Consider the following 14,167-nt stretch of genomic DNA (forward strand, 5'->3'; position numbering starts at 1 on the left):
TGTTTGACCCCCTTTCGCCTTCAGAACTGCCTTAATTCTACGAGGCATTGATTCAACAAGGTGCTGAAAGCATTCTTTAGAAATGTTGGCCTATATTGATAGGATAGCATCTTGCAGTTGATGGAGATTTGTGGGATGCACATCCAGGGCACGAAGCTCCCGTTCCACCACATCCCAAAGATGCTCTATTGGGTTGAGATCTGGTGACTGTGGGGGCCATTTTAGTACAGTGAACTCATTGTCATGTTCAAGAAACCAATTTGAAATGATTCGAGCTTTGTGACATGGTGCATTATCCTGCTGGAAGTAGCCATCAGAGGATGGGTACATGGTGGTCATAAAGGGATGGACATGGTCAGAAACAATGCTCAGGTAGGCCGTGGCATTTAAACGATGCCCAATTGGCACTAAGGGGCCTAAAGTGTGCCAAGAAAACCCCCCCCCACACCATTACATCACCACCACCAGCCTGCACAGTGGTAACAAGGCATGATGGATCCATGTTCTCATTCTGTTTACGCCAAATTCTGACTCTACCATCTGAATGTCTCAACAGAAATCGAGGCTCATCAGACCAGGCAACATTTTTCCAGTCTTCAACTGTCCAATTTTGGTGAGCTCGTGCAAATTGTAGCCTCTTTTTCCTATTTGTAGTGGAGATGAGAGGTACCCGGTGGGGTCTTCTGCTGTTGTAGCCCATCCGCCTCAAGGTTGTGCGTGTTGTGGCTTCACAAATGCTTTGCTGCATACCTCGGTTGTAACGAGTGGTTATTTCAGTCAAAGTTGCTCTTCTATCTGCTTGAATCAGTCGGCCCATTCTCCTCTGACCTCTTATCTAGCATCAACAAGGCATTTTCGCCCACAGGACTGCCGCATACTGGATGTTTTTCCCTTTTCACACCATTCTTTGTAAACCCTAGAAATGGTTGTGCGTGAAAATCCCAGTAACTGAGCAGATTGTGAAATACTCAGACCGGCCCGTCTGGCACCAACAACCATGCCACGCTCAAAATTGCTTAAATCACCTTTCTTTCCCATTCTGACATTCAGTTTGGAGTTCAGGAGATTGTCTTGACCAGGACCACACCCCTAAATGCATTGAAGCAACTGCCATGTGATTGGTTGATTAGATAATTGCATTAATGAGAAATTGAACAGGTGTTCCTAATAATCCTTTAGGTGAGTGTATATACTGTATGTATGTTGAGCTGAGTAATGAAAAATATGTGCTGGGTTTATATTCAGGCTCTGACAGGGTTCGAAATGAGGGGGTCTGGGGGGGTCCCGGACCCCCCATAAGTCATTAGGGACCCCCCATAAGAATTTATTTTGGGATTTTCACATACACGAGCACACACATACACACACAGCCCCTCGGCTTCACACACTGATCTATTCTCATTCATATTTCTGCCATCGATGAGTAATACGGAACTGAGTGACAGATATTTTCTGCCTAAAAACTACATTTTAGCAGTAGATTGTAGAGAACTCAAGCCTATATTTGTTTGATGTATTTTTAACCTGTTGTTTGATGTGTTTTAATGGTCAGGCTTGAAAAGTTTTTGAAACGGACTTTACGTTTTTTTTCTGATATATTTAAAAGCGAAATAGCTACATTCTCTAACTTGTTTTAAGAACATGTTTTAAACGTTTTTAACTGATGTAGGTCTATGTGAAGGAAAAACTCTCTTAATTGTTTTTACACTTCTGTTATCCTTTTTGTATTTTAAAGGTCGGCATAATTTTAAGTTGTAGCCTATGTGAAGGAAACACTTTGTTTATTCGTTTGATGTATTTTTAACCGCTGTTTGATATGTTTAAATGCTCACACTTGAACTGTTTAGAAACCAACTTTTTTTGATATCTTTAAAAGAACTTAGAAAGATACTTTTTTCTGAAAACGTTTTAAATGATTGTACATTGACTTTTTGTTTTTAATGGTTTTAAATAATGTAGGACAGCCTATGTAAAGGAATAACTTTCTCTAACTTTTTTAATAGGCCTAACGTTGTAAAATGTAGGCCTACGAATACTAAACCTTTATCTTTTAACTTTATACAGAGTTTTTTAAAAGTTTTAAATCAATGTGATTGTGAACTCTATTTATGAATTTATGGAATATTTGGAATGGAATTTTTATGGGATCAATCAAAAGTGACACTTGCCACCCTACACTCTCTAACAGACCTAAACCAGCATGGTACCAGTACAAAAACACAATCAGTCAAATATCATCTAATTATTATCAACAAAACTTTTAAAATATCAAGATATATTTTTGTCAATATTGCGCACCCCTAATGTAGCCTACAGTATTATTTTTTTACGGTCTAATAAAGGTCTTAAAAAGCCTTAAATTTGACTTTAAAAAGTGTGCAGCTAATCCCTAACATTCTCTCTAACAACTTAATTTCGGTAAAAAAAAAAAAAGAAAAAAGAAAAAATAGACCTTTCAATAAGTTGATTATTAAAAATTTATTTGTATGATTATTTTAATGATAAATATTATTTTTAAAAAAGGGAAATTATATGTAATGATAATTTAGGGTGTTTCACATTGGTTTAGGGTGCTCAGTTAATTTGGTCCGGACCAATAAATTGTATAAATTGCTATAAATTGTAGCATTTTTCAGCCTTTTTCATTTTTACACCACACTGATTGCTCTGGTCCGAATCAGTTGACCAGTTGAAAAAACAGACCAAAATGCAGCCTGTGAATTTCAAACAGTCCAATAGCTTGTAAACAATATTGTGATTCTCGGTGGAAGAAAAAATAAATAAAAATAAACTGCAATAGCCTAATGTCTGCAGATTTCAACCAGGCTTTGTGTACATAAATGTCAAAAAGTTTATACAATATTATTGCTAGATATTCCTTTTTGTGTATTTAAACAAGGCAACATATAATAGTTTGTAATTATTTTAAATATTTTTTGTGTATTTTAAAATATGAAAACCGATTATCCCTGATTATCCACAGTTTAGTCCACAAGACTGCTGTTAATAATTAGGCTATGTGAAAAGTTTTTTTTTTTTTTTTACGCTTAAACTCCTAAACAGTTCCATTACTGATGTTGTAGTTTATTCATTATATATTAATGATTTTGTAGATCTTTAGACATTGTTAAAGAAAAAGACATTAAAGTGGGTTGTACATGTACACTGTAAAAAAAAAAAAAAAAGTTGAGAAAACTTAAAAGTTTAAGGCAACCAGCTGCAGGACATTTTTGAGTTTTCTCAACTTATGTGTTTGAGTTATCTCAACTTTTCTCAACTTTTTTCATGTTAAATAGTTGAATAAACTTTTAAAACTGAATTTGTCATACAAAACGTAAGTTGGATTTTTTACAGTGTAGCAAGCCTATATAAATGTTTTTAACCTAGATCCACAGTGCAACACATGATCAAGGACAGACATTGTCTAATGTCATGTTCTTATAGTTTATATACAAAACGGTGATCGGGGAAAAAACTTTACTATGACATTTATTTTCTCTGTAAATTTAAGACACTTCTAACTAACAGTTGTAATTCAATGATATTATAATAACTTTATGTAACCTCCAACAAGAAATAGTTAACATTATTGCACTGCCTTTTATCTGTTATGCTTTGTCTGTTTGACATATATAAAATAATGTTTAACAGACTTAGGATGCAAAATAGAAATACAAGCACATTATTTTTTATATACACTTATTTCCCAATAAGAATATAACAGTCAAATGTAAGTTATGCACTGGTAGAAAACACTGAACATTGAACTTGTCCGATTTATAATAATATAAATAATGTGACATCACTGACCAGAGTTTCTTTGTGCATGGCATGGCACACAGATTAAATATGACACTAATATAATAAATAAATAATTTAAGCATATTTTAGCACAAATGTTGCGTAATTAAAAAAGAAAAATTCCTCCACAGGCTGTATTTGGCCCGTGGTCTGAATGTTTGACACACCTGCCTTACATCTTCTGTATTTCACATAAACACACTGAAGAGCCGCTGTCAACCCCAACACCAAATCCTGCATAGAGGGGCTCAGTGAATGTGCAGTGGAAGGTGTAAATGTGGATCATTTTGCCTGTTTCAGTGGAAACACTGTAAAAAGACAAAGAGCCAGCTGGATGATCTAGGTACACTCCTATAATGTGGGAACATGAAGAGGGCGCGGGTACGTCAGTTCTTGCATTATTATGCCTGGCATAGTAATTTTTACCGGAGCAGACCAAACTCCAGGACTTTTCATTGAGTCCAAACCTGCAGTCACTCCCTCCTTTCCTATTGATACCTCGATATGTGACTGCTATATGACTCCAGCCACTCCATTCAGCCTCCCAGTAACAGCGTCCAGTCAGACTCTCTCCACACAGAACCTGCTCATAGTGCTCAAATCTTTCTGGATGATCAGGATATGGCTGCTCCTCTTCTAAATATGTTGCCTTTTTGTTGTTCTCAGACAGAATGAGATGAGTGTTCACTGTGTTTTGATCGAATGTGAGATGACAGGAATCTGAAGAGAGATTAAAACATCAGTGATATCACTAAAGATCCTTGATTTTGTCATCTTTGTCTTTGCCACTATTCTATGACTGCTTTTGGATCATCTGTATTATAAAAGCACAATAATATTGAATTGAAAAAAAAAACTGAATGTGCATGAAGTGTGTGTCAGAGCGAGAACCTACATTTCCGCAGTCCTGGTGTGATCCTGAAGGACTCTCCATGGTCCAAACTAAACAACACAGAAGAACGCATGTAAAAATGGTCTTCACCTTCATGACAAACCATCACCTTCTATCACTTGTCCAGAGTTTGCATGTTGACTGTTGTTATTGCTTTCCCCCCTTCTGTTTTTATTTTTTGTTGTGGATGTCCCAATGATTTGCACATTTCAGTTAAATGTTCATGTTATGTGTTTTGGTTGCATTTGTAAGTTAATAAAAAAAAACTGATGGTGTAAAATAGGCACATAATATCATATTATCAATATATTGATCAATATACCACTGAATCGTAATCCAATCGTGGCATGTGTTATGGTATCGGCAAAAATTGCATCATTTAGTGTGATATACACCCCTAATGTACACAACACAATTTCAGGTCTACATACTTGAGTATCTCCAGTGTGCAGTTTGGGTGGTTCAGTCGATCCGAAAGCATCTTGACTCCGGAGTGTCCTGGGCAATTGTAGCTCAGATCCAACTCTCTCAGGTGTGATGGGTTTGAACTCAGAGCTGAGGCCAGACAACAACAGCCTTTCTCTGTCACCATACAGCCAGATAATCTAAACATGCATATCAAAAGTCAGATAATCTTCAAACACACACACACACACACACACACTGTTTTTAGAACAGTTTAAGACAGTTTTTTAGAACTGTTGTACATGTGGTAATTTACACATAGCATTAGACCAGATATTAAAAGTGACTGTGTCTGGAACCATATGGGCAGCTTGCATTTAACTTTAACACAGGATTGTATTTTATCAAAATAATTGAACTGTAAAAAACTCTTAGAAACCTCAGTTTCTCTAGTTGACAGTTTGGACTCTTCAGTCCATCAGAGAGAAGCTTCACTCCTGAATCCTGCAGGTCATTGTTACTCAGGTCCAGCTCTCTCAGTACGGAGTTTGATGACTGTAGAGCTGATGCCACAATCTCACAAGATTTATCAGTGAGATTACAGTCAGCAAGACTATAAGAGAACAAAACACATTTCAAATTCATCACCTATTTAACTTTTGAAGGTTAAAATTTTGAAGGTTGAACTTTGGCTTGCACTTTTGTAACCGAAGCTGAATGTCTTTTCTCATGTAACGTGTCAGTCATGGTCCTACTAGGGATGCTCATATTGACCGTTTAACCGTTAACCGAATGTAAAAATTTTGACCGATTAATACTATCAGTTAAACGGTTTAAAAGTTTTTTTTTTTATCTTTTTTTTTTTTAGTTTGCTGCATGGTTTAAAAATAAAATACTTTATAGCTTATATATTTATTAACTCACGGAGCGCGTCGACACCTTTTTTACAGTCTATGGTCGACAAGTGCAACCACACACGTCTCGAGACGTTACCTGTGTATTCCCGTCCGATGGGACATCCATCCCATCGGAGAGGGTGTTTTCTGCCGCGGGTCTAACTGTCAACAGGCTGCGCTCCAGACTGACCCCACATCACGTTGATGTTGCTTTTTTTAAATAAAAAAACGGAAAAAAAATTGCCGTTTTTTTCTAAAGCTTTGTACAAACGGATTCAGTGTTTTCTTTTTGTCATCTTAATTTAATTATTTAAAGGGACACTTCACCCATTTGCATTAAGCTTTGCATTGTTAGAAACCCAGTCATACTATTGAATGGTCGTGCAACACTCTCTCATTTTCCCCTGAGACGGGAGAAATCTGTTATTTACCTCTTACACTTCCTCCTACAATGACGCAAAAATCGTCATTTTGCGTCATTGTAGGAGGAAGTGTTAGAGGGGGGGATTTCTGTTAAGACTACAAGCACTAGTTTCTCATCTTTCCCAGGGTGGGGCGCGCTCACGCTACAGACCTATTACAGATCAGTGGGTGGGACTTTACTCTCTGAAACTGAAAGCAATATCCTCCATCTTGTTTGAAGCTAAGCTAACAGGCGCTGTGGAGACAGATGTAAAGTTATGACAATAGCGGAGGAGAGTGCTCAATATGATATAGAAGAAGAGGATTTCGGAAGTCTGATGCTTGAATCAGGTGTTTGTGGCTACCTTTACAAGCCGCATTATAGCGAAGAGCAGCCGAGGCAGAAGATCTGCCTGCCGCGGACGAGGAGCCCGGACTGGCTCGAGTTAGGGCGGACTGGTGGCGCCGGTGATCTCACAATGCAGCTACGAACCGCTACGAACACAGAGATAGAGTCCGTCTGCGGCAAAGAATTTCAACGATGACAATTTCTCCTGGACGAAATCTCTGAATCAGACGAGGACACGGACGTTTGTGTTGAGAACTATCCTAGTTTCGCACCGCATATGTTCTGACTGAACATCCAGGTACCATGCAATAATTCACCTTTTCGAAAGAAATACAAACGAGGAGTAATGCACTATATGAGTTCGCCAACTAACTAGACATTTTGTGTGAATGTGAAATGAATTTCAAGCTCTGGTAGTAGCTAGCCTTGTAGACGGAAGAGTGATTTCTCTTATAGGCAGATATGCGCTTTCTGGATTAGTGGGAGTGGCTTGCGGAGCTGTGCAATGTGGTGCATTGTGGGAGTTGTTGTCTTTCATACAAATGCGTTCTGAAGTTATTTTTTGTCTTTTCTCGGTCACGAAGGCACCAAATTCAAAAATTATTTTACATTTCGACTACATATATGACCCACTTTAAATAAAAAACAATGTTCAAATGGGTGAAATGACCCTTTAAGTTTAAAAAAATATATTTAGTGTAGGCCTATTTTGTTTTTTTATTTGTATTATTTTATTCTGTTTTTCTCTCACTGTCAGAAATGCTGCAAGTGCGTGAAAATTTAAACTGAATCCAGGTTCTGTTGTTGATCTGTTCTGTATGCTGCTGTTTGCACTTTGCACGTTAAAATAAACCCTTTGATAAAAACTTTTTTTTTTTAAAGGGTCACAGTTACGCGTCCATTTTATTTGTATTTAATGCAATTGACCCTTCGCAAAGACCCGCCCCCCTTAGTTACTGTCGCTATGTCCGACAAGCTACACTGCTCTCACGTACACCATGTTCTCACGCAGTGAAAAATACATCGCGGAGCAGAGAGGAGACTGACAACATGCTGACAGACAGGACAGACCAGGTTACTTTTCGGTTACTTCTGATATTAAACATATTAAACAAAGTCTCACCTTTCAAATTTGGTCATTTTTTAAAATAAACAATACAATAGGCTACATACCGTTTTGTGGCTCTTAAATGTGTCTGACAGATCGCTGTAGAGCATCCGTTAAAGCTGCTCGTGAAACGATCATCTCTTCCTTCTATAGCATCAAATAAGTTACGAATGAACATAAGAAGGAATGTTGTTTTAAACCGCGGAAAGGGGTCAGTACATTCCGTTTTTCAAGTTCAAATCCTCCCATGTTAATCTGCTAGCTAACGTTATCTCTCCTGACTGCTTTGTCGGACAAAATGGCGGATTATGATTGGTGAGATCGGCTGTCAATTCAATATTATAATCTTATCAGTTAACGGTTAATAATCGATTAACGAGCGGCGGTTGTCGGTCGGGAAAATTAATCGAAATGAGCATCCCTAGATCCTACACAGGCTAAACACAACTAAAGACCACCTGCTACAGTAGCCACGCCCCAAACTCTCACCTGCTACAGTAGCCACGCCCCAAACTCTCAGCATACTACAGTAGCCGCCACAGCCAAAACTATCTACCTGCTACAGTAGCCACACCCCCAAACTCTCAGCCTACTACAGTAGCCACGCCCAAAACTCTCCATCTACTACAGTAGCCACGCCCAAAACTACCTGCCTGCTACAGTAGCCACGCCCCCAAACGCTCAGCCTACTACAGTAGCCACACCCCAAACTCCTTGCCTGCTACAGTAGCCACACCCTAAACTCTCCACCTACTACAGTAGCCACACCCCAAAATCCCTGCCTGTTACAGTAGCCACACCCCCAAACTCTCAGCCTACTACAGTAGCCACACCCCAAAATCCCTGCCTGCTACAGTAGCCACGCCCACAAACTCTCAGCCTGCTACCACTCTCAATGTTTTGATGGTGCTTTTGGGGGAGATAAACTCATGAATGACATAATAGTAGTAGTCAATGAACAATAAACTGGGTTAAGAAAATGTATTTAAACATAAAACATATCTTACATACTTCATCTTTAAGCCTGCATCTCACAAGCCCACTCAAAACAACTTGATAACTTTCAAGACTGTCAAGCCTACTGACTGTTTAGTCGGATTTTGCCAGATACTTAATAAGTCTTTGCAGAGCTTAATAAGGGAAAATCTGCAAAGTTGTAAAACGTAAATTTATGAAAATTATTTAAAAAAGCACCATTCAGTTCTTAAGTAATATGAGAATGTAACACTCACAGAGCTTTTCTGCAGTTCTTCACAGCTGGTAAGAGTTTTCTTCGACCTTCTTCCGATGTATTAAATGTCTTGGGATTAAGCTCCTCCAGCACCTCGTCTGACATCTGAAACATGTAGGCGATTGTTGAGCAAAGTGCAGAAGAGAGCTTCTTCTCTGAGTATTTGTCTGATTTCAGAAACTCCTGGATCTCTCTGTACAGAGTCTGATCTTTCATTTCAAAGAGACAAAGATAAAGATTGATGGATCTATCAGCTGAAAGATTATGTCCATGTTTAATTTTGTCTTTAATACACGCAGTTGTTTTCTCAATGCTCCTTGAACAGCTGTGAGTGTTGGTCAGTAGATCCTTTAGGAGTTTCTGATTGGACTCCAGTGAGATGCCCAGCAGGAACCGGAGGAAGATATCCAGGTGTCCATTCTCGCTTTCTAAGGCTTTATCTACAGCTCCTCTGAGCAAATTATGCAGGGAATCAAAAAACCTTAGTGCCTCCACAGTGTTAATTACATAACAATAAAACACATAAACAGCTGCCAGAAACTCCTGAAAGCTCAAATGCACGAAGCAAAAGACTTTCCTCTGATGAATCACAGACTCTTCTTTAAATATCTCGGTGCAAATCCCAGAATACACCGAGGCGTCAATGACATCTATCCCGCATTCCCTCAGATCCTCCTCATAGAACATGATGTTGCCCTTCTTCAGTTGTTTGAAAGCAAGTTCCGCAAGTTTCAAAATCACTTCCCTGTTGAATTGCAGGAGTCTTCCAGGATCTCTCTCATCATACTTCTGATTCCTGATGTTTATCTGAATGATCAGGAAGTGGATGTACATTTCAGTCAGAGTTTGAGGGATTTCTGCACCGTCATCTTGTTTCAGGATGTTCTGAAGCACAGTGGATGAGATCCAGCAGAAGACGGGTATGTGGCACATGATGTGGAGGCTTCTTGATCTTCTGATGTGTGAGATAATTCTGCTGGCTTGATGCTGATCGCTGATCCTCTTCCGGAAATATTCCTCCTTCTGAGAGTCATTGAATCCCTGAATTTCTGTCACCCGGTTAATGCAATCTGAAGGGATCTGATTGGCCGCTGCTGGTCTGGAGGTGATCCAGATGAGAGCAGAAGAAAGCAGCTCTCCTCTAATGAGATTTGACATCAACACACCCACTGATGAAGACTCATTCACATCAGAAACTTTCTGTCCATCTGAAAACATCATTGTAATTCGGCTTTCATCCAGACCATCAAAGATGAACACCATTTTACATTCATCATAAATCTTTGAGTCCACATCATGAAGTTCAGGAAGAAAGTCGAGCAGAAGTTTGCGAATACTGTACTGATGATCTTTAATCAAGTTCAACTCTCGAAATGGAAGCACAAACATGAAGTCAACATCCTGATTAGCTTTTCCTTCAGCCCAGTCCAGAATGAATTTCTGGACAGAGACTGTTTTTCCAATTCCAGCAACGCCTTTAGTAAGAACAGTCTTTATTGTGTCATTCCCCTCTCTTCTCTTCCCCTCACATCCTAGTTCAGTTAAGGATTTAAAGATGTCATTGCAGTGGATTTGAGTGTCTTGTGAATGTTGTGTCCTGGGTGTTTTCTCCATCTGTAACACTTCATGTTCTTCATTCACCCCTTCACTCTCTCCCTCTATGATATAGAGCTGTGTGTAGATCCTGTTCAGGAGGGTTTGATTCTCCTGTTGTCTGATTCCCTCAAATAAGTTCTCATACTTGTTCCTCATGCTGGTTTTGTGTCTCTCTTTGACTCTCTGCAGGACATCATCCACCACCGGCTCCAGGTTGTTAGGCTCCTCCAGCCGGGCTGCTTTTGTGTAACAAAGAGCAGAACCAGCAGATCTGGATCCTCCCAAGACTTTATCTGTTTGTAGAATGGGCCGTGTTCTAGATCTCTTCCTGCACTGAGGACAGTCAAAGTCTTCTGATGGACTGGACTTAGTCCAGTAGCAGCTGATACACTGTTTGCAGAAACTATGTCTACAGGAAATAGAGACTGGATCTCTCAGAACCTGCTCACACACTCCACATGTGGAACGAACCTGGAGCAAATCCCTGCAGAGAGACTTTAGATGTGTTATCTGGTAACATCGTTAGCACTGCATGCACTTAAAAGTCTCAAAGTGTGAGCTAATCATATTTGCATTCTTGCCTTAAATGCACACCTTTTGTTTCAATCGGTCTCAATTCATTCCGATTGATGAATCCGAATGTAGTGTTTACATGAACACTAAATAAAGTGATCATAGTTGAAGTTGATGTGCGCGTTTATGTCACAAGCTTTAAATTGGAATTGATTTTGACATACGCACACTGCACGAATATACAGAGTTTCCCACTGACTGCGAATAATAACGATTCTCCGACATTGGCTTTAAACAGCAGACTTCATATCCGTCTCTGGTCATAATTTGGAGACAATGAGCATATGAACCTTTTTGCCGTGCTGCTTGTATTTATCACTCAGTAAAAATGCCCCTCCCCGCACCCAAAACCAGTAGCCTGGTCCTACCAGACTCTCTTACATTTCATTTGTACAGAGAGTCTGGCCACTCTCCATTGACAAGCGTTAACTTCCTTGAAGGCGAGTACTCTGTTGAAGTTTAAAACTATTGGATCTGCCCAGAGCCACTCTGGATCTACCATAACCAATCGCTAACGTTTGGTCGTGACGTAACCCTACAACTCAAACTAGCGCACAAACTCAACATCATCGTTCTCAGCCACTCCCTCTGTTCGCTGATTGGGCCGGTAAAAATTTGGCTGAAGAAAACCCAAGAATATACCGCAAACCCAGACGGAGTACTGAAGGAAAATGAAAATTGAGCGGAAGTACATAGGAGGGCGGAGCCAGGCTCGTCTGTGGATGAGAATCCGAAACAAGGACTGGTGGGACGTTGTCCTGCTCGACTTCACAGAAGCAGTGAAAGGAGAATTTTAGAATGACGGGATTTCATTTATAAGACACTTTATTCAACAGGAGAAACAGCTCGTTCGCAACGTCATACGTCATTACGCTATTGCACAAGCGCAGTCTGTTCAGTTTCGATTTTCAATCTTGTGTTTACATGTTCTCTCGATCGGATTAGAAAAGGAAACCACCCCTTTCAATCCGATCGAAATTTCATTTGAATCGAGCTCAATCGAATCGATGAAGGCTTTTCAGTCCGATTGAGCCGTCAATCCGATTACTAACGGATTATTTGGTTGCATGTAAACATTGCCAATGTTGTATGAGGTTTTTCATTGAACTGTCACTTTTCATTAATACACAGCCACATGCTAAAGCTTTGTGAATATGCTTATAGATAGACCATGGAAAGGAAGTGTGCCTATGTTTATTCGTCTGTACTGTATAAATTATTATGATTTAATCTTGTTTCTCACTTGAGGTCAGAGGTCGCTGCTTCACCACTGAATTCAGGTGGTATGCCCATAGATACATCACTCTTCATAGACACACAGCTGGGTCCTGGAGTTCCTGCACTTTTAGCCTGAACAGAAACTCCTTCCTCGCTCTTTTCATGGAAACTCATTTTAGAGGCCCTGCTGCTCCTCAGACGTGGCTGGCATTAGGTCTGCAAATACATATACATCTTAAAATGGGGCAAAAAGTCAAGGTTATACAACTGTCCTAAATGCTGATAATGCAATATGCATAGCACTCCTGGGAAGAATTATGGCAAGGAAATAAGGAAATTTGAGCAGAATATGGGAAGTTGTGTGTGGACTGATGAATCACAATGAAACACGAGTTGCATGGTGATGCACCAGATCAGCGTCTATGAAAATCTACTGAGACATAATAATAATAAATGCATCTCTACCACAGTGAATCATGGAGGAAGAGGAGGCTTTTTAGCTGTTGGTATTGGTGAGCTACTTCATTGTGAAAAGTAATTTAATGCTTTGAGGTACAGGAGAATATTGCAGAATGGCTTGCTTCCCACAAATTAAATATTCTTATCTAAAGAGGAATGATCAGATGTTATTTATTTTTCAACAAGACAATGCTGATAACCGAGAACTGGCTTGAGAACAAGTCTACCAGGCTCATGTTTTGGCCTTGGTCAGAGTCCAGATTTGAACCCTATAGTGAATATTTGGTCTCATATTGAACTCGAATGAACTTTTTCAGCTACTCATGAAATGTTTGAAGCCATTAACATTAAGTGGAACAACACTGACTCCAGCAAAAAGCTGTCTGTAAGTTGGGAAAGGCTATTCCGTTGTAAAGTTACTTTACAGTATTTGTGCAATTCTTGCTAATTTCCTGACCAGTGGTTTGTGGTTAAAAAGACATTTTCCCATTTTTGGGTTGGCCCATTTTTATTTATTTATTTTGCCAAGGACTGCACACAGACACACACACACACACACACACACACACACACACACACACACACACACACACACACACACACACACAAACAGATAGATAGATAGATAGATAGATAGATAGATAGATAGATAGATTTTTTTTTTAAAAAACACATAGTACCAACATGAATAGAAAGAGATGAAGAATCCTTAACCGTGGACGCACTTATTTGTCATTATATCAGAAAGGTGTTCTGATTTTAGTTTGAAAAGTATCTATGAACTTCTATGAACCCCAAAACAGCTGTTTCCTCTTAAAACTTGCATGAATGGAAATCCTGTTTTTCTAAGAAACATTAAGGGATTTTTTTTTTTTAACCTGACATGTTTTCCTTTAGAATAGTGTTAAATAGAGTAAATTAATGCACAAACTATATATACTAGTCTAATATACACAGAGATTAGCATTCTCGTTCACTTCAATGGCGATTATGGTTCACTTTAGATATCTGAAACTAAACACAATTAGTCAAAACCATTTGTAATGCTGGATGATATCTGTCTAGATATCGAATCTGAATAGGCTAATGTCCTTAAAATGTTTGTCACTGCCACATACCATTAATTATCAAAAATCAAGTTATGGAAACTTACCTCTCTCTCTCTCTCTCTCTCTCTCTCTCTCTCTCTCTCTCTCAAAAAAAAAAAAAAAAAAAAAAAAAGTGTTCACACCCAGAC

General features: G+C 39.1%; 1 protein-coding gene across 2 annotated transcripts; it reads right to left on the reverse strand.

The window, feature by feature from the left end:
* Positions 1 to 3,949: 3,949 nt before the first annotated feature.
* On the reverse strand, positions 3,950 to 12,687 carry LOC307154814 (NLR family CARD domain-containing protein 3-like). Of its 2 annotated transcripts, XM_079864933.1 has the most exons (6): positions 12,497 to 12,687; positions 9,086 to 11,164; positions 5,538 to 5,711; positions 5,125 to 5,298; positions 4,697 to 4,743; positions 3,950 to 4,521 (listed from the first exon to the last, which is right to left on the reverse strand). In XM_079864933.1, the coding sequence occupies exons 1-6, from the start codon at positions 12,643 to 12,645 to the stop codon at positions 3,974 to 3,976; spliced, it is 3,171 nt and encodes a 1,056-aa protein (XP_079721059.1). In that variant the 5' UTR covers positions 12,646 to 12,687; the 3' UTR covers positions 3,950 to 3,973. The 2 variants fall into 2 exon arrangements, with proteins under 2 accessions (XP_079721059.1, XP_079721058.1); XM_079864932.1 differs by lacking the exon at positions 5,538 to 5,711.
* Between the last annotated feature and the right edge of the window lie 1,480 nt (positions 12,688 to 14,167).

The sequence above is a fragment of the Squalius cephalus genome (assembly GCF_949319135.1).
Source record: "Squalius cephalus genome assembly, chromosome: 3".
In the NCBI taxonomy this organism is placed as follows: Eukaryota; Metazoa; Chordata; class Actinopteri; order Cypriniformes; family Leuciscidae; genus Squalius; species Squalius cephalus.

Coding starts and splice junctions, on each gene's coding strand:
- LOC307154814 (XM_079864933.1), bottom strand. CDS start 12,645: ATGAGTTTCCATGAAAAGAGCGAGGAAGGAGTTTCTGTTCAGGCTAAA. Junction 5,712..9,085: donor AAGAACTGCAGAAAAGCTCT/GTGAGTGTTACA, acceptor GTTCTCTTATAG/TCTTGCTGACTGTAATCTCA. Junction 4,522..4,696: donor CACACCAGGACTGCGGAAAT/GTAGGTTCTCGC, acceptor ATCTCTCTTCAG/ATTCCTGTCATCTCACATTC.